Raw genomic sequence first — 24,614 nt, forward strand, 5'->3', positions numbered from 1 at the left:
TTCAAGAACCAAAATGAACCTCAATCGCATATGAGCAACCCTTTAAAACTGCTTTAAAATAGCCACAAATTAAAAGAAGTTGGTACCCAAAATATTAAGAAGATTTGTACCTAGACTACGACAATTACTTAATTGCTTGGCTAATAAAGAGCAGTATAATGGTAAAAAGCTAGAAATAGAACATTTTAAACTATTTGCTGTTCCTTCAAGAATTGCTTCAATGGCAGACACTCGTAAAATATTTTTGTACTTCACAAACATTTCCTCCTTCAAACTTCATCGTTGATGTAACTCATCTCCTTCTCCTTTCCCTTATCACCAAAGTTCTTAGGACGCATTATGATGGGCAGAAGGAAAAAAACAAAAAAATCACCATGAAATGAGATGCGGTTCCTCTCAAACACAATTGGGATGCATCAATTGACAAAACTTGAAGAAGAGATCAAGTAGGGCATTATCATCATCTACTGTGTAATTGACCATCCATTTATTTCTTCTTCTGAGCATTATTTTGCATGGGCAAAGGTCTGCGACCCACTGAAAATAGTTCTGCGACCTTTTTTGGGTCCCAACCCACCAGTTGAGAAACACTGGCTAAGAGTAAGCTATCCAACTGAGGGGAAAGGTAGTAATCTGATTGAGCCTAAATACCAGGAATTATAAAGTAAAATTCTGATCAATTCCAACATTGCTGTTGTTGACGTGACACGAGGACTAACGTACACAATTACACAAGCAAATTGATTAGGTGTATTTCTCCCAGGAGGCCGTTTTGGCGACCCTTGACTATTTTACAGCTTTTGGGTGTCTGTGGCCGTTTTCTGTTGAAGAGTCAATCAAGCACTCAGTCCATGATAACCAGAACATGCATATTATAATACAGTAATCTCTCGGTAGAAGTAAGATCTTGGACGGAAACGAGCAAAATCTCTGTTCTTCCACACAAATAAAATATGAAAATTCAGGTTCACTTCAGGCTTGCGCCCTTAAAGCAAGTTAATTGGGGGGGCTTGGACTAGTTTGGGCTTTTATACCCTTTTATACCCTTTTATACCCTCAGGTAGGATATTTCAGGCCCAATCTTACCTCTATAGTTATTGCGGCTAACGGGTAGCAGAACACCTGTGAAAAGGGAAATCCCGCGAAGTAGTGACACCCCTTCATAACAGCACCCTTCATAAAGGCAACCAGCTTACCCCGACTGAGAGTACATGACTGCAAGAAACAACAACTATAGATCTACAAATAAAAGGAGAACACACAATTGCAGTTAAATGAATGGTCTTTATCGTCATAAAAAAAAAATACAGAATTGGACCGAATTCCTTTTTAGTGCAAGAAAGCGAATAAAAGAGCGTTTGGCTAGCTGCACGTGAGCATCAGGTATCATCAAGTTGAGCCAGGTCACTGCGATGATTAAGATACAACCACCCCAAATGTAGCGGTTTACCTTAAGTTGTAGTTCCAGGTTTTCCACTTGATGGGTAATAGATCTAGCGGGGATATACAGGTTCAGCAAGAGAATTGTTAGCCCAGCCGTAGCATTAGGCCTGACCTGCAGCCCTAATATCAGCTTCTCTCAGTCGCTTCACAAACCCGATAATAATCCACGGAGCACCCCCTGGATGATTACCATTAATTTGCCCCCTTCTGACTTTCCGCAGAGTCCAACTTAATTGATGAATTTCTTTTCACTATGTTCTGTGGTTTGTTATTTTGGGGACACTCAGGGACACCTTGACTGTTTGACTAACAGCATGCCCCACCCTATCAAGGTTCCGCACACACAGTCACGCCCACCCAACACACAAAGCCCTCCCTAACCTGCCTCGTGATAGCATTTGCTGTGTGCTGTCAGAAAACAATGCCTCCATGACAAAAAAGACAATCCAATTCAAAATTTGCAAAGCAGTGAGCAGGCAATAACCGAATCGCGAAGTGTAACTCAAACTGACACACATGACAAACTTCCACAACCCAAGAAATACTCGGACACTAAAACAACCATAGAATTACACCCTATATGTTTACTCAAAATAACCCCAAATTACACAGAAAAACATTTGTAAGATAGAAGAAGATGTCCCAGGAGGATGCCAAGATACACACACATAGACACTCACACTACACACTCTCATGCACAGTGTTGCATACAAATTGAAGGGAAGGTGGATTGCTGGTCTCCTAGCAACAGGCTGGTGGACGCACTTAAGGGGGGCGGGGGTTTTAGCTTTTGTGAGATCAGCACAAAAAAATGATACCAATCTTTTAGTACGTCAGTCATTTTAGTGAATCAACGCTTTCGCATGCAGGACAGAGTCCGAATGGGATCAGAATCCAGATTTTTTTTTTTTTACCAATTTGTCCAAATACATTTAACGGCAGTAAAAGAAGAGGTAGGATAAGGCCCAAAAAATTAAGCTCTGCCGGACTGCGGGTATTGAAGCCCGATGCAGCCCAAGCCTGACCAATATACTTGATTTAAGGGACCGAGCCCAAATTAAACCCAAAATTTCATATATTATCTGTGAGGACACGGGAGGAGGTGGGAGGATTTTGGCCGACTCCCCCACTGGCCACGAGCCCGATTCTCAGGGTCTGATGGTGCTGCCTTCGAGTGCACCAAGCACGCTGCGCAGCATGAGAGGGGGATGGAATCAATACGCGCATCCTCTGCTGAGCAACCCTTGAAGCCAGGATTGTATGAACATCTTTTGTTTTTCTGCGTCTACTGAGGTTACTGAGTGATTTTTTTTAGAAGTTAACGAGAACATTTAAGGCTGTCTGATAATTTGACGGCTTGGAAATTGGACCATGAACCCTAACAGCAGTACATTCTCAAGACAAATAAAAAGAAATAACACTTGAGAGATGGATTAAAAAAAAAAAAAAAAAAAAGCGTGGCCAGAACGTAATGATAGACATTTCAGACCCAAACAAATTCACCGAGTTCGGGCTGAAGACCTTACTTCTGAGTGAGTCATCTATCAAAAACACTACACTTCTTTGGCTTTATCATCTGAGTCATTGTCAGATCACACCGCAGTTTTATTTTTAATCCTCGAGGAAAGATGACGATTCAATGCAATTTGGTCCACAACCGACTTGCAGTATAGTTCCCCTGGGACTGTCGTCTATAAAAATAGGGCTTACATTTTACACGACGCAGCCCTCGTTCGCCTTTTCCTTCAACACAGTAGTAAATATCTGCTCGTCTTAGTAATTGATAACTGAATTTGTGGTAGTCGCTATTTTGTCACGTGATCCTGTTAGGAAATAAACTATTAAAATGTATCGTTTACCAAATTGTTCAAATTAGTTATCTGACTCCAATAACCAAACACAACTTACATTCGCCTAACAATGCATGCTCGTTTCTTTATGGAAAAATGAACAAGAGACCGGGATTTCCACACGGTGGCAGATTTAATTTCTTAAATAATAAACTAAGTGAATTCCAACGAATTGGCCGAATTAGTGTCGCTCTTCGTCGACCCTCCCTCTCGATTGTCCCTCGCGATCGATCTTCTGAAGTTCTTCCTCTGCCCACGCCTCTCTCCCACGCCGGCGTGTCAGCCACCCCCATGGGGCGGGCCGGGAACGCCCATGTGGGCTCAACCTCGTCACCACCTCGTCGCCCCGATGTCTGAAGAAACTCAAAACATCCCCGCGCGTTTCCACGTCATCAGGTCCTCGCTCTCCAAACATCGGCCACCATCTGCATCAGAATTCTGTTATCAACAGAACTAAACAAAACATTCGCATTCGGAACGGCGTGACCTGTCATTGAACTCAAGCCTTCTCTGTGAAAAATCTTCATTGCATTCAACAAATGTAACTTGTATAAAATCCTTTATAGTAAAATAGATAAAAATCCTTCAATCCGAAAAAATGTAACCTAGGCAACAAAACAGTGTAAACGGATTCACGACGCCATTGGTGTTCCACTGCCAGAGGCGTTGACACCATGTGTGTGAGGGGCTTCAAAGGTGGGGTGCGTCGTTTAATGTGTCCTTAAAAAGTTCAACGTTAGATATTTTCCCTATTAAGGTCTATGTGTAAACAATGCCAAACAGAGTTCAAAGAGCCCTTATGCTTTACTTTCCTTTGTGCATATCTGCTTTTATCTTACTTTTATAAGACATGTTTGGGGCAGAACACATTAGGTTCGCAGAAAGGAGGCTGTGCGGAGCGCTGGAGAGAGCCGCCATGCTTGTCCCTGCAGGGATTTTTTTTGTATTTTTAAGTTGGAAAAGTAAGAAAAGGACTTTGTTTCAGGTCACGGACTACACTCGATACCACACAACAATATTGATTTAAAAGTGATCTCGGCCTCACTTATTGGCTTTCTGTAAAATAAAGAAATGGTGTTTTGAAATGAGGCGGCATGAACTACTCTTGTCGCTTCCATCTACTGATCTGATTTGGGTGGAAGTGGCTTACGCTGTAAAGCACACCAGTCAACAGGTACCTCACAAAGGTTCCTATCCCCATTACAACACAATGCTGTCAATTCCAAAACGATGGGAAATAAAGACATGGAATAACAGAAATAGGGTTCATTACTTTCAAAATAAAGTGCTGACCTTCTCAAAATAAAATAGGTTTATCTCACTCATTCATGAGGCTATCATATATATACACACACACACAGAAACACACGTTTAAGTTTACAGTCTGTAGCTTTTTCCCATAAGGCCTTGGGTGCAAATGGCATTCAAAAATAACCGGACAAGGACAAACTTACGAACAGACCGCCGCACACACACACAAAGACTGTCGTTTGCATGCATTCATACTCACTTCGCATTCATTCGTTTGCATTGCCATGACGACCCTGGCTTCATCAGAGTCTATATGTAAATGGGTCTTTGCGTGGACATTGCTGTTAGTGGCTAGCAAGGTTGAAAGGTACCTAAAAATCCTGGACCACAACCGGTTAGTTTTTTGCTACATTTTAACACTGTGGCTTATTCTTTTTTTTCCGTGGCGGCACCGAGGAAAATGGCGAGCTGCTCTTTACTACAGCACATTAAAAAATAAACACCACTGTGACATCTGAAAGCATTTATGATGCCCTTCTAGAGAAGAAAATAGCCCATGTTTTGACCAACATTATTCAAATAATACAGTAATCCCTCGCTACTTCTTTATTGTTGTTGATATCAATGTAACGTGCATTGTGTTCAGCAGCAGACAGCACACATCAAATTATCTCACGGTGGCAGGTTAGAGAGGGCTTTGTGTGATAGGTAAGCGTGACTGCCTATGTGATGATCTCGATCTGATCTGCATTTATATAGCGCTTTTCAAGTCAATGACTTCCCAAAGCGCTTTACATTGTACTTCACATTTCCCAATAGCGGCCGTGATCTATGCAGCCGTGTAAGGCGCTAACCTGCTTATTGGGGGTATTGGGGTTTCAGTGTCTTACCCAAGGACACTTCGGCATGTAACACGGACAAGCCGGGATTCGAACTGGGATCCCTCAATCCTAAAACGATCGCTCTACCTCCTGAGCTACTGCCGCCCAAGAATGTGCATGACTGTGATAGGCTGTTAGATGCTGTCTGTCAAATAGTAAGCGGGTGCACAAGTCAATAGGTCCACCCCAAACCAACGGCAAATGCTAGCTTTCAGCAGCTCATTACGTTGAAAATAAAATCATCAAATCGGACTGAGAGGATTAAAATAGTGCAAAGAAAGGGAGATCACTAGCGGTGAGTTGTGGATTTTTATCGGCTTCGGAAAACCACTCAGGCGGCATCAGGAGAGAAAACAATAGCCAACAACTCAGCTAACAACTCTCTTAAGCCACCCCTGCCGGGCCTGTATCTCACCAACGCCAGATCCATTACCTACGAAACGGATGACCTGGAGCTACAACTCATGGTAAACCTCTACCTTCGGGATGGTTGTACGTTGATCAAAACAGAGACCTGGCTTAACTCAAGGTTACGGGATGCTAGCTCTGTGTTTTTACAGTTGCTATTTGTTACAGTCATATACTCTCAGTCAGTAACGACGTCATCTTGAGGTAAGTTTGATCCCTGGGGGCTTTTATGAAGATGCGTCACTGTTTCACGGATTTTCACTTTTCGCGGGGGAGTCGTTTGTAGGGCGGGTTCTGGTTAACTACAATAACCGAGGGATTATTGTATAGTTTCTAGATCTTTGAAATTACAACACCACAAAGACCAACTGATTCCTTGACTGATTGAAAAACAAGTGATCACTTGATTGCCCAAGTGTTGTGTCAAATAATTACGAGTGCGAAGATGTGTAACAAGCGGTGTTTTTTTTTTTATTGTGTGCACAGGCGGTGGAAACCAACCTGGCCTCCAAGGACAGCCACTGGGTGTTTGTTAACGAGGTACATTTTATGACTTCATCAATGTATACATTGTACACAAAGCTGATTCCACCATGAGTGTGACTCAGCCATTTTTCTTAGCTTCACCTCTTCTTTAAACATCAAGTGTCAATGTTCGCAGGCCATTAGTACTGCTAATTAAGGTGTGTGGGGGAGATTGTTTTGCTAGTATACTGGAGACGAACTTCCACTTTTTTGACGAAAGCTTCAAAGTTTTACCTAATCACTTCCTCACTTTGTGAACATGAAAAAGTGAGCGCTCCCTCGAAAACTCAAATAGGCTTCAACCTTTCTTAGAAATTATTTAAAAGTAGGTTGCGTCGTTTGAAGTGTCCTAAAATGGTTGAAAATAAAATATTTTTTATATTAAGTATGTGTTAACAATACCCAACTGAGTTTAAAGAGCCTTTATTTATTTTTTTCTCACATGGCTTTTTATTTTTAGCTTACTTTTGGCATCACGGTTCTGTGACACACAACACATTAGGAAGCAGAAAAGCGGGATGTGGTGGAGAGTAATTTATGCTCGTCCTCCATTTTTTTGTTAGTTTAGCCTTAAAATGGGGAAAGTAGGAAAATGCATGTTTCAAATAAAAAAAGATGAAAAAAAATGTTTTTTCGAGCACGCCTAATATATGCATGTTCTTAAGCAACGAGCTCACTGAGCCTGCTATCATGTTTTTAAGCTAGGAGATGGCAGACAAAAGTAAGTTTCAAGTTTCAGGAAGTATCTTTAAGATTTTGAATTGACAAAACACAAACACAAAGTTAAAATACTGTAAATTCTGTAATACATACCGATGTTTTTTGCTACATATTAAAACATTGGGGCTAAATATGAGGTGGCGTTTTCTTTGTTTGTTTTTTCGTGGTTACACGGAAGAAAGAGAATGGAGCCAAAATACAATTCTGGCAGAAAATCTGTTTGCAAGGAGTTTGCAAGACACCTAAAAATGGGGCACAGGTTTACCTTCCAACAGGACAAACACATTTAACATAAAGCAAAATCTGCAATGGGACGGTTAAAACTGACAATACAAAGGTGTTAGAATGGCCAAGTCAAAGTCCAGACCTCAATCCTATTGAAAATTTGTGGAAATATATGAAAAATGCTGTGCGGAAACAATAACGATCGAATCTTAAGGAACTTCATCTGTTTTGGAAGGAAGAATGGACAAATATTTCTGTTTCCAGATGTGCAAAACTTATAGAGACATACCTAAAAAGACTTGTGGCTGTGATCGCAGCAAAAAGGTTTTACGTAGTATTAACTCAAAGGAGGCCAATGTTCTTCTATTTCTTATTTTTATTGGTAAAAAAAAAACTGTTAAACAAATTTGGTCTCTTTTTACAGTTGTGTCTAACATGTGGTGGATTCATAGAAAAACATTTTAGTTTTGTGTATATATATATATATATATATATATATATATATATATATATATATATATATATATATATATATATATATATATATATATATATATATATATATATATATATATATATATATATATATATATATATATATATATATATATATATATACAATAAAGAAAATAAGTATTTGAACACCCTGCTTTTTGCTATTCCTCCCACTTAGAAATCATCGAGGGTTCTAAAATTGTCATCGTGGGGTCGTTAGCTGCATAAAGACACCAGTCCACCCCGTATAATAAATACGACTTGTAACTTGTAACATGGCGAAGACCAAAGAGCTGTCCAAAGACATCAGAGACAAAATTGTACACTTCCACAAGGCTAGAAAGGGCTACGGAGCAATTACCAAGCAGCTTGATGAAAAAAGGTCCACTGTTGGAGCAATCATTAGAAAATGGAACAAGCTAAACATGACGGTCAATCTCAATCGGAGTGGGGCCCCATGCAAGATATCCCCCCGTCGGGTCTCAATGATTAAGTAAGGTGAACAATCAGCCCGTAACTACATGACAGGAGTTGGTCAATGACCTGAAAAGAGCTGGGACCACCGTTTCCAAGGTTACACTAAGACACTAATACTTTTGCAAGGCACTGTCTTTGTAACAAACAAAAGTATAAATATTGCTTCAAACTATACATTCAGATCAAAATGTGTTGACCTAATCTTTAATTGGTTTAGGGCTTTTGTCTTACTTGCGCCCTGTACTCTACCCTTTTAAGCCATTGTTGGCAAAGCTTTCTTCCGTTTTGTTGCCTTTTATGTCTTTTTTCAATGCTTTTTTTCTTCTTTTTTCGTTTCTTTTTTTTGCCTTGTACTTATTTATTTATTTATTTTTAAAGTTGTTTTATATATTTTTTTTTAATTCCTAGCCTTTTGCATCATTTTTCAATCTGAAGAGCCTTTTGGGAGCGGAAAGAAGCGGTTCCTTTAAGTCGACTGAGCCAAAAAAATCTTGTTCTAAAAAAAAGCTAGAATTACCATCCTTACATCAAAAGTCTTCATAAAAGTAATAGCCCAGTCAAACGTTGATTTATATATAATGAACTCATCTTAATCTATAGCACTTAATATTTCAGTTCCATTTGCATTTATCTAGTTCCTAATGAGAAATAATCCTTTGTATTTTACACAATTGGGTTTTATTCAGACTTTTCAGAACACATTTTCCACTCAAACTAATCTTGTACTTTGGATTAATTTAACTTGCTTTCTGTCGCGTTTTGATAACAATGCGGTCAACGGATGTGCTGGGCGCATGCAAATGTACATTTTGCCTGTAAAAGCTTTCCACATAATATCCCCCAAATCCTGTTCCAGTGATTATTGTTGCAAATATGGCAAAATCCCATCAACACATCAAACCATCAACACGCAGTGGCCGAGTGCACTCAGCCCAAAAACTGCCCAACTTTTATTTACGCCAAGAGTCGGATGATGAGCCAAAAACATTAGCATCCATTTGCTGCCTCCAAAATGATGCTAATGCACCAATTAGCTTTGTTTTTCATGCCGCGAGAAAAAAGCTGAGCTTGAGTTATCAGAAAGTGTCATGTTTGCTCACATGTTCATGCTGCATGCGCAACTTGTTAGCCTGCAGCTAACCAAACACGGTTAACTAAAAGTGGCCTGCGTGTCGCATCAAGCTTGTTTTCATTACTTGCTGCCTCATAGAGCAAATCAAGCGCCCTCAAGCGGTTTACTATTTAGGAACTGTTCACAGTTACATTTCATAACTTTGCATATGTGCCCGTAGGTTTGTGTTTTTACAGGGTGTTCCAATAGTCGTGGTTATATTTTTACATTAAATTTCTCAGAAACCATTACGGATAAGAAAATACAACTGGTAAATTTGGATAGTTTATAATCCTAAATTTTGTATCGAATGTCCAAGGTGTTTAATGTGGTCACACGACACATCAAGCTGATAGTCAAATTATTCCCAAACGCAGCCCAGCATTGTATTATCAATGGTTGCAAGAGTTTGTGTTTTTCATGCCTTCAGCTCATTCATATATCTTGGAATTTGGGGCACAAATCTTTACAAAAACAAATCGCATGGTGTGAGATCTGTGTGGCCAGGACATGGGATTGTGATGATTCTGCCCAGATCATCCAATCCCCCTTTTTCGGGGATGTAAGGTGATAGACCTAACACTATTCAACCCAAGGCCCCAGTGTGGTGTGGCCCCATTCTGTTGGAAAATAAAGTCACCAGACACTTTCTCATTCAATGTGTCCATTAACCAGATGTCCAGCATGTCGATATGGTCACGTTTGGAGAATCTCACCAATGCTCAAGACGTTTGTGGGTAGTCAGTACCCTATATGCCAGTGTGGTGCTTGTTAACCTTTCCATTTACAAGAAACTGAAATCTTTCGGGGTCAGTAGGAACATCCTCACCACCTTCTACTACTCCATTGAGAGTGTGAAGGAGATCATTTCCTGGTCCCACTGCATCAGTATACAGAATAGAAACCGCTTGTTCAACGCTGCAAAGGTCTGCTCCAAAATAATAGGCCAGCCTCTAAGAGCTCTCACAACCCTGTGTGAGCAACAAACCACCAAATCAGCCCGCAGAATCCTTCAGGACCCTACACACATCCTGTTCCCGGAGTTTGTTTGGCTGCCATCAAGACGCAGACTTCACTGCCCCGGCAGCAGGACTCAAAGGAGAAAGACTGGCTTCATCCCCAGGGCTGTTCAGCACCTGACCTCGCAGCCCCCTGCCCACTGGTGTTCAGTAGTGTTCTGCCCCTGCATCCAACACGACAGTGCACTAACTTATTCTATTGGTACCTTTTAGTATTTTTATATATTTTACTCTCTTTTAAACATTTTATTCAGTTTTATTTATTATATGGACTTCAGCACTTCAGCACTTTATGGTTGAACATTGGGTGGGAGTTGTATACTACTCTGTGCGCATTTTAATTGCCCCCCTGGGGGCAAATAAAGTGTTTTGATTGATCGATTGACTGATTGATTGATTGAAAATTCACCTGATTGCTACAACCAGGTCGATTGTGAGATCGGTCATCTTCGATCTTCAGTTCCAAGTCACGACGAGTTGGTTTATGATTTATTGGACTTACTATAGCTTATAAGGCGTCATGTGTAATCATACTATTGAAAAACATCGAATAGGACAGTGAAGTTCCCTACCGCCTCTTCTGATCACTATACTGGGGCTCCGCTGGAGAGAAGTTCCAACTTGTTCAATAACATCTTTTGAAGTTGAGGGGCATCCTCTTATTTTAGCTAGGCATAAGCACCCATCTGTTATTAATTTACCATACCATCTCTCTATAGACTTCATCTCTGGTGGGTCCTTTTCCAATCCATGATTCCGTTTTTTTCAGCAAATTCAAGCACACAAAACATCTTTTCTGGTCGAGTGAACACCATTTATGGGTCTGTAAAAAAGTGAAAAAATCAATAGCCTTTCCAAAAATCTTAAGGTAATTGGCCTTTTTATTGGAACCACTATTATCTTACTAACATTCATAGTTCAGGCTATGTGTGGACTTCAAATTTGCTCAGGACTTTTGGAACACCATGCACAATGTTCTGACTGAGTGACTGAATGTATGGATTTGCCTCGAAGTGGAATAGCTATGAGTGAGCACTGGCGAATGTAAGTGAAGTATGGAAGACGAGGATAAAAGAAAATCCATTACTTTGGTTGCTTACCAGACAACTCGTTTATTCATACACGATGTGGCTCCACCTTTTACTACAATATTCTTCACAAGAAACGTTCTTGTCACTACAGGAAATCAGCGACACAGAGATCATGGAGCTGACGGAGAGTGCCCTAGGGCGCATGACGGTGGTGCGGCAGATTTTCCCCCTGTGGAAAGACAACGTTCGATGTATGAGAAACAACCATCGCATCTCTTCGCTGCTTTGCGACCCTCAGGAAGGATACCTGCACAGCCTTGAGGTAGCCTTGGTAGTAATCATTCTTAGGATTGACATTTTGTAGAAATCAAATTATTAGTATTTAATATCGCGTATTATATGGGTTGGCAAAATTAGGTGTCCAAATTTGGGCCACACAAAATCAATATCCTTGAATAGGGGGGAAAGGGTTATAACCACGGAATTTGATGATTATCGTTAATTTGGTTTGAGTAAATGCTCCTCAATTATTATCTCTCGTGCTCCCCCTCGGAAGAAAAAAAATCCTCTCAAGACTAAAACCCAACACCCCAACCTCCCAACACCCGCCCCCTCCCAGAAATATTTAGATAGATAGATAGATAGATAGATAGATACTTTATTCATCCCCGTAGGGAAATTCACACTTCCAGCAGTCTACCCCGTTGTTTATTAACAGATGAACATGATGCCCTAGGGGTGCTTGTAGCGGAGTGGATGACGTAACGCCAGTCCAAAAGTTCGACATTCCTGCGGCAGATGGAAAACTTTTCTTTGTGAAAATCCAGGGATACACCACCTCGTGTTAGCACGTCCGCCTCCTCTCCGATTACCCCCGGCTTTCGTGTCTCTGTTTAGCGGCGTTGAAGCCGGATTGCTCCGGGTAGCTTTGGGTGGCTACACGTTAGCGTCCGGAATGCTAAACGTGAGCCACGTTTCCGCAAAACACAGCAACTGCGCTCCCTGTGCGCTTCGATGTTTTCCACCCGCACTCGATTATCTTATTTGGTCGTGAGTTCGCATTTACCATGATTACGGATGGTACCGAAGACTTATAACGCCGCTAGCCGCTTCGCTAGCTCCGGCTCTCCTTCCACGATAGGCCCCTTCATCACGCCGGCATGAGAATTCTTCAGGGCAAGGAGTTGAAATTCCTTGAATACACGCATTTTTTGTGCGCTAAAACCCATGTCCATAGGATAGAAGTATGTGTAGTTAGTGTAGTTGTCAAAACGGGAAGAAAAAACACCGAAGATAGGAGCAGACAATAAAACAATAGGGCAGCTGCTGGAAAAGGCAGCCGCTCGTGGCAGCGCCGCTTTGATTTGTTTATATAAAAGTGCATCTGAGATTCAAAAATGCGATAAAGATATTTAAACTATTAAAGTTTTTGACTGACTATGTCAAACCATACACCGGAAAATGAAATTATATTAATCAACCAATAATAACATTATTGTTAACATTATTAACATTATTTATATAATAATTTACAAGCAGAACTATTAAAAAAAAGTAAAACGAAAATATAAAGAATTAGCGCTGATTTTTTTTTTTATCGAAGACAATATGATTGATTCAGCATGGTTTGCAATCCACTGGTTTTATATTGCCCCCTAGTGTTGTAAATGTGCAATTGAATTTTTTTTTTTTTTTTAAGAAAAAAGAGTTCCCCGATGTAAAAGACACCCACGCCGCCATGACAGAACCTCGCGGTTTTGCTACTTCATGTATTTTTATTGTGCATTGTTTTCTGCATTCTGATTGGCTAAAGAGTCACCCCGCCCTTTTTCTGCTTGTGTCAATAATGTAGCTATCTGTTAACAACAGCAACAACAACGCAATTATTTTTCAATTTCGAGTTTCTCTAAAAGCCATCATGTCAACCAAACACTCTGGACCCACAAAAGCACCAACACCAGAGGAAGATGCTATCGCCGATAAAGTTCTTCTCAACATGTTGGAATAAAAGTAAAAGTATTTTTTACGCCAGACTTGTGTTTTTCCGACAGCGTCCACATGATTGCGACAAAATATCGTCTGAAGTCAGGACAGTTTCCAGAAGTCCTTTTCGACGCCATAGTGCATTCACTTTAGAGGCAAAAATATTTAAAATTATATTTTTGAAAAACCTTTTGTAAAGTACTTTTATTTGTTAAACACATCCTTGAGCCTGTAAATAGGGTTTGTTCCATGGTTTATAATGTATATTAGAATACCGTTTTTGATGAATAAGTCAATGGAAGCAAAAACCAAATAAAATAAAGCTATACCTTTTAGTAACCTGGTTAAACGAGTTACCCCTAACCCGACCAACCCAACCCCAAAAACAGCCTGGAGAGGGATAGGCACCACCATGCTGTACTTGCCCAAGACACACCACAATAAATAGTGCCCCGGTGGTTGAGAGATCAGTGAGCTGAGAGCCAAAGATTCAGGGTTGTCACTTGCTGCTGTCCGTCAATGCCGAGTTCCAGCTCATCCCTGAAGACTGGAATGACGTTTTACACAACGGTGGCCAGATGTTGAAGCTGCTGTACATGAGTCTGATAAGGAGGTTTTTCCTGCTACTAATAACAATGGAAACCAGGACAATCTGTTTGATGAGGGGGACCAACCCCAACTACAAAAAAACTGCCTGGAGAAGGATGGTGCCGTCGGGCTGTACTTGCCCAAGTGAAGGTGAAAGTAAACATCTAATTAATCATATTAGGCTCATAATTGATTGTGTTGGTTGTTTGGTTGGTTGGTATGCCTGGTTGCTTGGAACCCTTAACCACTAGGGTCATAGGGACAGCATTCCCTGTGGTCTGTCTTGGGCAAGTACAACCCGGTGGCGCCCATAGCTCTCCAGGCCAAGGTATGTACCAAGATCTAAAAGTTAGCAAGGCAGACGCAAAATTAGTCAAGAATCTTGTCAGAGATTTCAAAGTTGGCAATTCTTCTACTGCGAAATCACAGTCGGTCTTTGAAGCTGAATGAAGCTCCAATTCATCTTCAGTTTTTCGTTGTGTCCCTGCAGGTGTCAAATCTCTACCTCTACGACAGCGTGTTGATGCTGGCCAATGCCTTCTACAGAAAGCTAGAGGACAGGAAGTGGCATAGTATGGCCAGTCTCAACTGTATCCGCAAGTCCACCAAGCCCTGGAACGGAGGCTGGTCCATGCTGGAGACCATCCAAAAGGTACGTCAGCAAACTACTGTATTTAGAGTGCAGTGGGAAATCATTTGTGATGTTTATTTATTTGATTACCATTCAAAAGTTTGGGGTCACTTAGAAATGTGCTTATTTTGGAAATGTCCAGAGTTGAACACTTCAATATTTTTGTACTACAATAAATTTGTAAATTGCGTTTGAAGGCTAACGGACGATTAGAATAGAATAGAATAGAATAGAATAGAATAGAATAGAATAGAATAGAATAGAATAGAACAGAATAGAATAGAATAGAATATACCTTTATTGTCATTGTTACAAAATGGGTTGAACATATTGTAACAGCGAAATTGTATGTGGTACTCCAGTGTCACATTTAACAGAGAGGATAAAAGAGAATAAAAAAGAGTAAAAGAACAAAGAAGATAAGGTTATCATTTACACAATATAAAGGAACAAAGAAGATAAAGGTTATAATTTACACAATATTTAGAAATGTGGGCATGTAGGATGTTACATACAGTACATACATACCCTTGTACAATGATCTCAACACAGCTGTAAACAGTTTAGCTGGTAAGTGAAGCTATACAACAGCTAGTTAAGTAACTGGAGCATTCCATTTGTGGATGTGATTCAACTTTCAGTGTTCTATGAAATGAAGGCTATCCTATTTAAGAATTTGCCAAGAAACTGAAGATAACCTACAACAGTGTGTACTACTCCACTCTGAAAAAACTTTAAGAGGCTCTAACCGGAGTAGAATATACAAAATCCGACTTTGTTAAATCAGATTATTAAATAAAATAAAAGCTATTTATAAAAACGTGTTTGTTTCCACTTTTAACAAATAAAAAGTAAACAAAGTTGTTGACTTGCAGGTGAACGATTTGGCTTTGTTGATGGTCGACATTCAACCACAAGCTTTACCACTGACAGAGGAACTTATTTACAATCTTTTTACATTTCCTTCAGTGCTGCTAACTGGCTAATTGCTAATGGGAGCCAAGAAATTTCATAGCATTCAACTGCAATACAAAAAAGAAAACACAATGTTTGTGAGCAAGTTACTTGAGCATCAGCGTCTAATAGCATTATTTACAAATCGTAGTCTTATAGTCATGATTAACCTATTTTTCTTTCTCTTCCTTTTTCCTTTTTCTTTCTCTTTCTTTTTCCTTTATTTTTCTCATTAATTTTTCATTCTTTCCATTTTTTCTTTCTTTTCTATCCTTTTCTCCTTTTCTTTTTATCTATTCTTCTACCCCCCCATTTTCTTCTTTTCTTTTTCCTTTTTATATTTGTTGTCTTTTCTTTTTTCTTTTCCTCTTTTTCATTCATTTTTTTCATTCACTGGTTTTTCCTTTTTTTCTTTATTTAATTTTTTGGGCTTTTTTCTTTTCATTACTTTTTTCCCTCTGAATTGCCTTTCTATTATTTCCCTTTTTTCTTTTTTCTCTGTTTTTACTTTTTCATTAATTTTCCTTTATATTTCAGTTTCTTTTTTTTCATCATTTTTTTCTTTCTTTTTCCTTTCTTCCTTTTTCTTTTTTCTCTTTTCATTTTCCATGTCTTTAATTTTTCTTTTTTCCTTCATTTTTACTTTCTTTGCATTAATTCCCCTTTTCCCCCCATTTCCTTTTTTTTAACTTTTTTTTTTTTTTTCAATTTTCTAATTTTCATTTCTTTCACTTTTGATCCTTTTCATTTCTTTTGTCCTTCCTTTCTTTTTTTCTTTTCTTTTATCCATCTTCGTTTCCCTTTCTCTAAGATAGGAGTTAAGGTATTTTTACATTTCAACAAACAAAAAAAATGATGTTAGTAGATGTATAGAAGGATAAATAAACATTTTCACACAGCTTTGCAAACGTTTGCTGATGCAAGGTGCTATGAGACGAACCATTGCCAAGTTGTGTGCTTCATGCGCTTTGCCAGGGCAACATTACTGGTCTGACGGGCACCATGGACTTCAAGGACAGCGGCGCCAATGCCCACATTCAATTTGAGATACTCGGCTCCAGTTTTAGTGAGACTTTTGGCAAAGGCATCAAGAAGGTAAGACAAATTCGATCCAAGTAAATACAGGGTTGTATCAATCGATACCGATTCAATACTGAAACCTATTGGTTGGAAATATCATGATTGTTGAATAATTGAACCCACGCCCTCGAGTTAGCTTATATTCAAGATAAACAGGCCACTAAGATTTTATGCACTAAAAATGTTTTCTTTTCTTTTCAAAAACTATAAGATTCAACAGTATAAAAAGATAAAAAGAAAACCACAGTTTCAGAACAAAACCCAAGAGAGTAAAATAAAAAGCAGGAATGTAACGAAAATACAAATACAGTGTATCAATGGCAACATGTCAACTACACTTTATATTGCACAATATTTAAAAAATAAATTCAGAAATGTTGTGTAAATTTGTGGTGTTGCCACAGTAGCAGACCACTTAACAACACACACTTCACCTGGCATTGTCCTTTTCTGTAGATGTAAAAGAAATTAACATTGCAATGCGCTTCCAGTTTTGCCTTTTTAAGAAATAAAAAAAGCGTTGACGTAACAGAAAATACAAATGTGACAATGTCAACTATGCCTTTCGTTAAACAAGAAAAAAGTGAAAATAGTGTAAACAACACAATCTAAAATCAACAGTATAAAAAGTAAGCGCGACTACAACAACGTTTCAGAGCAAGGTCAAGAATTCAAACCCAAAAATCAGTAATGTAACAAATAACCTCTTGGTTCTGTTGTCAAAGTGACAACATATTTACAGGTTTTTGTTCAGGAACAGTAAAATGTTTACAATTTTGGTTGCAGTTCGTTGCTCTCTGTGTAGGGTTAACTTTTTTTCATGTGTTTATGTCAACTTACCACAGTACCAGTTTATCACACAAATGACACCAAGCATTGTCCTTTTCTGTTGTTGAGAAACAAAGTATACATCGCATTAAGCTGTCTGTTTGACTCTGTCGTATTCAACTACTATCCCCTGCCTGGCAGACAAGATGCAGCAGCAGGCCAGGTAGGAAGCGGTGCTTTGAATGTGCCTGTCAGTCACACGAACAGGCACAAACTTAGAGAGCGGCTGAGAAGAACTGCGCTTTCTACAAATAGAAACGGGGCTGAGGAAATTGAGGGGTAAGGTATCGATCTCAGGACAATAGTATCGATCCTATCTAAATTCTTGCTTAATATTGACAATATCGATATTTGGATTCTTCCTCCCTCTCCTTGTTCCTGTCAGGTAGTCTACATCCAGGCAACCCCTAGTAAGGCGGCCATTCTGAATGGGTGTACTTTTACCTCATTATAATTGTGTTTGGTGTTGGAAATATGGCGATTAAAGCTCTAGTGTTGTCACAGACCCGAAACAGACATAGGACCTAATAGCGTTCGTTTACTCAGTTTTATTAATAAAAAGGGAGAGCAGGGCTTGCTTCCATGATCCGATGGTTGACAGACAAGGGTAGCAGGTGGCTGGAAACGTGGAAGTGGCACTTCCGTGTCGAACGAGGATGATCGTAGATTTGCAGGAATACTAGTCGTTAGCCGGGACGGGAGAGCAAGGGCGGTATTGAGTTCGGAAACGAGGTTGGCAACAGGTGTCAGGCAGGTAGCGGGGCAAAACAGGTCGGATGTCGGGATGGCAGAACAGGGCAGAATCGGGTCCAGAAACGGTATCAGGCAGAGGAAAACAGGGCGGGAAAAATGTCTGAAACTGTGAGCTTGCCTAGCTGGGAGCATCGGTTCGCAACGATCTGACTGTGTTTTCTTGAAAGCCAGGGGTTTAAAAAGAGTCTCTAAGCCAATCAGCTCTCAGGGCTGTTGGCGCCAAGTGGGCAGTCACAGGTGCCCTGAATCAGCAATCATGACAAGTTTGGCGTGAATAGTTCTGGGCTAAGTTCCTTTCACAAATGTTTACTGATGTACACAAAAAATCCATATGCGCAAGAGAAAGTGTGCAGTTTAGGGTTAAGGGCGCAAATAAAGCAATCTTTGACGTTTTAGCATGCCCGGGCCATCCCCCGGGGTCGCATTGTGTTAATTCAGAGTCTATTTCTGCCCCTACTCAACTGATAAGTGTGCACGCTTTCCGGCCAGGCTTTCAGGGACACTCAGGGCTTTCTTTGAAGCTAATTACGTCTGGGAGACGGCACAAAATGTTCGCCCAGGGTTTCTGGTGTTCAACCACTATCTCCAAAGGGCACATTGCAAGTGAGGTTCTCGTTCTGGCCTCCACTCACCAAGTTAGAAATAAACTGCTGAGTCAGGAAACACGCCCGATAAAATGAGTGCAGACCCATTCAGTATGGCCGACTGTCTGCATTCAGGGATGCACGTGAGATCACGTGAGATATCAATATTGTGGTTACAACTCAAAATCCTCATTGCTTAACAACGCATTTTAGCTAGGTAGCCAGCTAGCATCACATTGGCACTTAGCAGACTGGCATGCACAATGCGGGATTCTTTCACACGGCCACTTTATTAGGTAAACTATGCTAATAACGGGTTGGACCCCCTTTTGCCTTCAGATGTCCTGATTGCCAATTCAAAGCACCTGTGACTGCCCAAATGGCGGCAACAGCCCTGAAAGCTGATTGATTCAGATACTCATTTTAAACACCCCGGCTTTTAAGAGGAAGCCGTCAGATCGTTGCGAACGGATGCTCCTAGCTAGGCAAGCTCATACCTTCAGACATTTTTCCTGCCCTGTTTTCTCCTACCTGATACCCGTTGCCAACCTTTTTCTGGACCCCTTTCTGCCCTGTTCTGCCATCCCGACATCCGACCTGTTTTGCCCCGCTTCCTGCCTGATACCCGTTGCCGACCTCGTTTCCGAACTCGATACCGCCCTTGCTCTCATGTCCCGGCTAATGACCAGTATCCCTGCAGCCTACGATTATCCTTGCTCGACACCCTTGTCCATCAACAATCGGATCGTGGAAGCAAGCCCTGCTATCCCTCTTTACCAATAAAACTGAGTAAACGAACGCTACTGGGTCCTGTCTCTGTTTCTGGTTCATTGCATCAGAACTGCCTCAATTCTTCGTGGCATCTATTCAACAAGGTGCTGGAAGCATTCCTCAGAGTTTTTGGTTCATATTGACAGATAGCATCACACAGTTGGCGCAGATTTGTCATCTTCACATCCATGATGCGAATGTCTCGTTCCACCACATCCCAAAGACGCTCTATTGGATTGAGATTGGCTGACTGAGGAGGCTATTTTGTTACTGCTAACTCATTGTAATGTTCAAGAAACCAGTCTGAGATGATTCCAGATTTCTGACATGGTGCATTATCCTGCTGAAAGTAGTCATTGGGAGTTGGGTACATTGTGGTCATAAAGAGATGGACATGATGGACAATATCAAAGCGGCGCCGCCGCGAGCGGCAGCCTTTCCAGCAGCTCCATGATATTTCGCACTTTTTGTGATTTATTATTTTAAGAGTCTGCTTTTATCTTCGGTGTTCTTCGTCCCGTTTGACAACTACACTTTTTGATTACTTTCTATCCTATCGTTATGGGTTTTAACGCACAAAAATGCGTTTATTCAAGGAATAAACTCCTTGTCCCAAAGAATTCTAGTGCCGGCGTGATGAGGGGGCCCTATCATGGATGGGGAGCCGAACTAGCTAAGCGGCTAGCGGCGTTATAAGTCTTCGGTACCGTCCGTAATCATGGTAAATGTGAACTCTCTACCAAATAAGACCGACGAACTAGCTGTGCTGGTGAAAATAGAAGAAATTGTGTATACGAACCTGTGGAAGCTGTGAACCTCTCCTATTTCTTGGCTTGTGCCATCTTGAGAGCTTGCAAACAAACACTTAACTGAGACACTCCATATCCATTTTGTCTTTGGGCTTGAAACCACTCTTTTTCTCCGTTTCTGGGTACTTTTAGAGACGTTTTACTTTTAAGTTTTGTGTGTAGCAAAATTATGTTACAAAAAGAGACTGTGCTCATGTTGGCCCCTCTGATTTCCCGTTGGTTTGTTGTTCCTATATAAGCCACGCCCCCTCCCCTACCATTTGCCCCAGATGACACACAACTAAACCACGTTTTATTTTAATAGTTTTAAATTCTGCTTTGGTGCGAGTAGGGAGAATATCTCCATGAGGAGAAATCCAGCATTCTGGTAGTTTGTACTTGATACTTCTGTCATGATTACTGATGTGACTCACCTGTACCTGCTCATTTGGCGCCAACCGCTACAGGTTCTGATTGGCTCCCTGTCACTATTTGAACCCAGTCCTGTCAGTCCCCTGTTGTCAGTCCGTCTGCGAACCTCAATGTATACTAGGCAAGCCTTTTTCGACCCTGACTCCCACCTGTCCAGTTTTGGCTCCCGTCTATGCCCGGCTACGACCCGTTTTGATCCTGACCACGTCTGCTCTCCCGTCCGTCTTACGACCTCTTTTTGTCCCCGACAACGTCTACTCTCCCGTTCTGGCTTACGACTCGTTTAAGACCCGACCATGCCTTGCTCTCCCAGTCCCGGCTACCGACCCGTTTTTCCGTCCCTGACACCGCGATCGCTCGCTACAGAAGATCCACCTCCGTGTTTAGATCAAAATCTGAGTACGAGAGCGACTTGCTTCCTGCATCCAGCAAACACAGGATCGTGGACGCAGCCCTTCCTCTTTCCTTCAATAAAACTTAGGTCCTGTTTCCGTTCTGGTCCTGACAACTTCACTACCAGAACTATTTAGCTGTACTTTTTAGGTAAATATAAACATGCTCAACTTTCGAAGAATGTTACTGGCGGATCGAAGGTGGTATGCGACAAAAAAAAAGCATATTCATCATTTCACAAGCAGTTGAATAACGTGGTAGAGCGCCATGTAGTAATGACAGTAGATTTAAAAAGTGTTATTAATAGAGCGCTACAGTACTTGTTACAGACGAAAGTAAAGTTCCTGGAGGCATTCCTTTGTAACGCGGTATTCATGTGTTTGTGTGTAATTATTTAAAGCACAGGCTAGCATGGGCGCACCCATTTTTCTTCCTTCTAACTTTCATTAAACACAGACCGTTAATTGACACGGAGTCTCATACGCATGCATAACTATTTCAATGATTTAGCGTCCTGTGGGGCCCATGTTTTAGCCCGTATGCACACGCACGCTAATACACAGTACGCTTGCACGCACACATAGTTGCCACAGTAATGAAGATTTAATCATCCGGCCTCTCACTCTGAGTTATGAGTCCCTCTGTACTTTATAATGGCCATGCTATCCACGGACACGAATGGCGCTAGATCACATGCGCACGCACGTGCACGGCGCATACACGTTTAATGGCACGGCAACACAAAGAAGTACTACGACATGTTGTTATTAGCATGGAGGTCCCAAGTCAAGTGTTTTACATGTGTGCTCATTAGTATGCATGCTTATTATCATGTACCTTCATTAATATTCACATTCATTAACATGTCAGAGCGCTCATATGGCTTCTGATTGAACTTCTGAGTGTGCATTTGTTTTGTTCATTTTCATCTGTGGCGATGAAATGATTTCAAACAACAGGCGTTTCTCAACTGGTGGGGGAGGAGACAAAAGTGGTTCACAAATAAGCTTTCCTGCTTAGAAGAAAGAATGGAGGGTCAATTACACTCCTTAACAGTTAATGGCGATTATTCCCCTTGTAACAGTTCAGTCGATTGGCGCGTTTGAGAGGGACCACATCTCATTTTATTGTGATTTTTTTGGTTTGATTTCCTTTGTCTGTCCATAGTAATGGGTCCCAAGATATTTAATAATAAAGGTGGAGAAAAGAGGAAAACAATGATAATAACGTTTGAAGAAGGAAACACTTTCAAAATACATTAATAGTGTATGAGCATCTGTCATTTAAGCGCTGCCGGAAGGTGCAGTAAATTGTTTTAAAAGAGTTTTATTTTGAGATATTCACCAGCATATTTTTCTTCTGTCATGATTGCCGATTCAGACCACCTGCGACTGCTTAATTGGCGCCAACAGCCCGGACAGCTGATTGGCTGATGTACTCTTTTTAAACCCCCACCTTCCAAGGGATCCCTGTCAGATCGTTATGCGAACCGTTGCTCCCAGCTCGCTAAGCTCTTACGTCAGACTCTGTGCCTGCCCTGTTTTTCTATGCCTGATCCTCGTTGCCAACCTGTTTCCGGACCTGACTCGTTCTGCCTGCCCGTTATCCGATCTGTTTGCCCCGTTACCTGCCTGCCTCCGGTTGCCGACCTCATTTCCGAACTTGACACGCCCTTGTTCTCCAGTACCGACTAGCGACTTGTAATTCCTGCCTGTCTTCGACCCTCCTCGCTAGACACAGAAGTGCCACTTCCGCATCTTCTGCTCCTCTTTTCCGTCAACCATCAGATCGTGGAAGCAAGCCCTGCTCTCCCTCTCTATTAATAAAAACTGAGAAAACGAGCACTATTAGGTCCTGTGTCCGTTTCTGGTGTGTGACATCTTCAATAACTACATAATTAATAATTATTAATGTTTTATTCTTAGTTTTAGAGGGTCCCTCATGTGATGTGGGCTTACATGCGAGTATACATGAATTCGGTTTGGTTTTGCTGGTCACCTCGTTTATTGGCAAAAAAAATAATAAATAAACAAAGTTATTTATACGATCTCTACTTTTAACAGGACATTCCTTTAATTTCAATATTTTTTCTATATTTAGTGGAGATTTGCTGCAAAAAGTTTAACTTTTTTAGTATGGCAGTCTAAAAAGGACATTTTTGTTTGTCCCTCCGCCTGGAACGCTTAAAATAGCCATAATCTAATAATGACAATAATTTAATAAAATATTTTTCTTTGATTCAGGCTGCAACATGTCAATAGTAAACTGCTGGGTCCTGAATTATTACCAGTTAAGAACCAGTGATGTAGCGTATTTACCGTACAATAGGCGCACCAGATGACAAGGTGATAAGGTATTTTTCATACATAATACGCATGGAATTAAAACTACAATTAAATTAAAAGAATGCATTTCATAGAACATAAGTAAACATTATGGCATCTGGTTTCACCCCGAAAATTGATTAATTCATTCAATAATGGTTACTATACTGTCCTCACTCCGAAGTATCTTCCTTTTCACCAGCTAGACATCTAGGGAACAACGTCCCAAATAAGCAGACTTATTTCTCTTAGTTGTTTATTCTGACATTGTCCTAAACCATTACCCTTATAATGTCGCCTTAAACCTAAAAACTGAGTACAGACGCTGACTGACCTACGAACGAGCTAGGTTCCGGACGATAGTTCGTAAGTTGAATTTGTTCGTAAGTTGATTCAGAGCTATATTTTGTATGTTTAAAGTTTATATGAGTAACCTGTATTGTGTTGTACTGAATAAAATGAGGTTTAACTTACTTTTGGGAGATGCGCTTCAAGAGGTTCTCTCCTTGGTAAAAAGTTTCTCAACCACATCACGCTTTCTTATTCCACTTTTGTTTCAGAAGAAAGGGCCCGCCTCTTCTTTACACTTTACACCAACCATATTGAATGGATGCACGAGATATTGAACAATAAAAACGTCAAAGTTCTTAGCGTGCTAGCGATATAGTACACGTTGTTATGATTACACACGAACCAGGAAGTAGAAGCCGGATTTCTTCTTCGGGGTGGATGCTGGGCGTCCTCTCACAGCGCTACTCGGCGGAAAAAAACACTACAGTATTGTCCTTTACTCGGGAAAAGGTGCACAGAATACAACATCTAACTTACAGCAAAGTCCAGATATTTTTCGACATCCCGCAATTTATTTCTTTTATCTATCGTTTTGTGTAAGTCGAATGTTCGTGAATAGGGGAGCGTCCGTACAAAAAAAGTCCCTTTAGCTGTTCAATAAGAGAAATATATTGTAAACTAAGCTAAGACATGCTAACGTCAATTCAAACAAGAGGACCTAGTTTTGTACGAAAAATCTTTATTAAGTAATTACAATACCCTTTATATTTACGGACAA

The 24,614-nt window shown here is 40.6% G+C and overlaps 1 protein-coding gene across 2 annotated transcripts in view; it reads left to right on the forward strand.

Moving 5' to 3' along the window:
* LOC148347022 (glutamate receptor ionotropic, delta-1-like) overlaps positions 1 to 24,614 on the forward strand; it is a 219,611-nt gene that overhangs the window by 146,973 nt on the left and 48,024 nt on the right. For both annotated transcript variants that reach the window (XM_088322995.1, XM_088322996.1), the window contains exons 5-8: positions 6,320 to 6,373; positions 11,588 to 11,758; positions 14,498 to 14,659; positions 16,568 to 16,687. In XM_088322995.1, the coding sequence (XP_088179121.1) occupies positions 6,320 to 6,373; positions 11,588 to 11,758; positions 14,498 to 14,659; positions 16,568 to 16,687 (507 nt within the window). The remainder of the gene's footprint in view (positions 1 to 6,319; positions 6,374 to 11,587; positions 11,759 to 14,497; positions 14,660 to 16,567; positions 16,688 to 24,614) is intronic.

This window comes from Urocampus carinirostris, chromosome 19 (genome assembly GCF_059441175.1).
Source record: "Urocampus carinirostris isolate Australia breed hairy pipefish chromosome 19, RoL_Ucar_1.0, whole genome shotgun sequence".
Lineage (NCBI taxonomy): Eukaryota > Metazoa > Chordata > Actinopteri > Syngnathiformes > Syngnathidae > Urocampus > Urocampus carinirostris.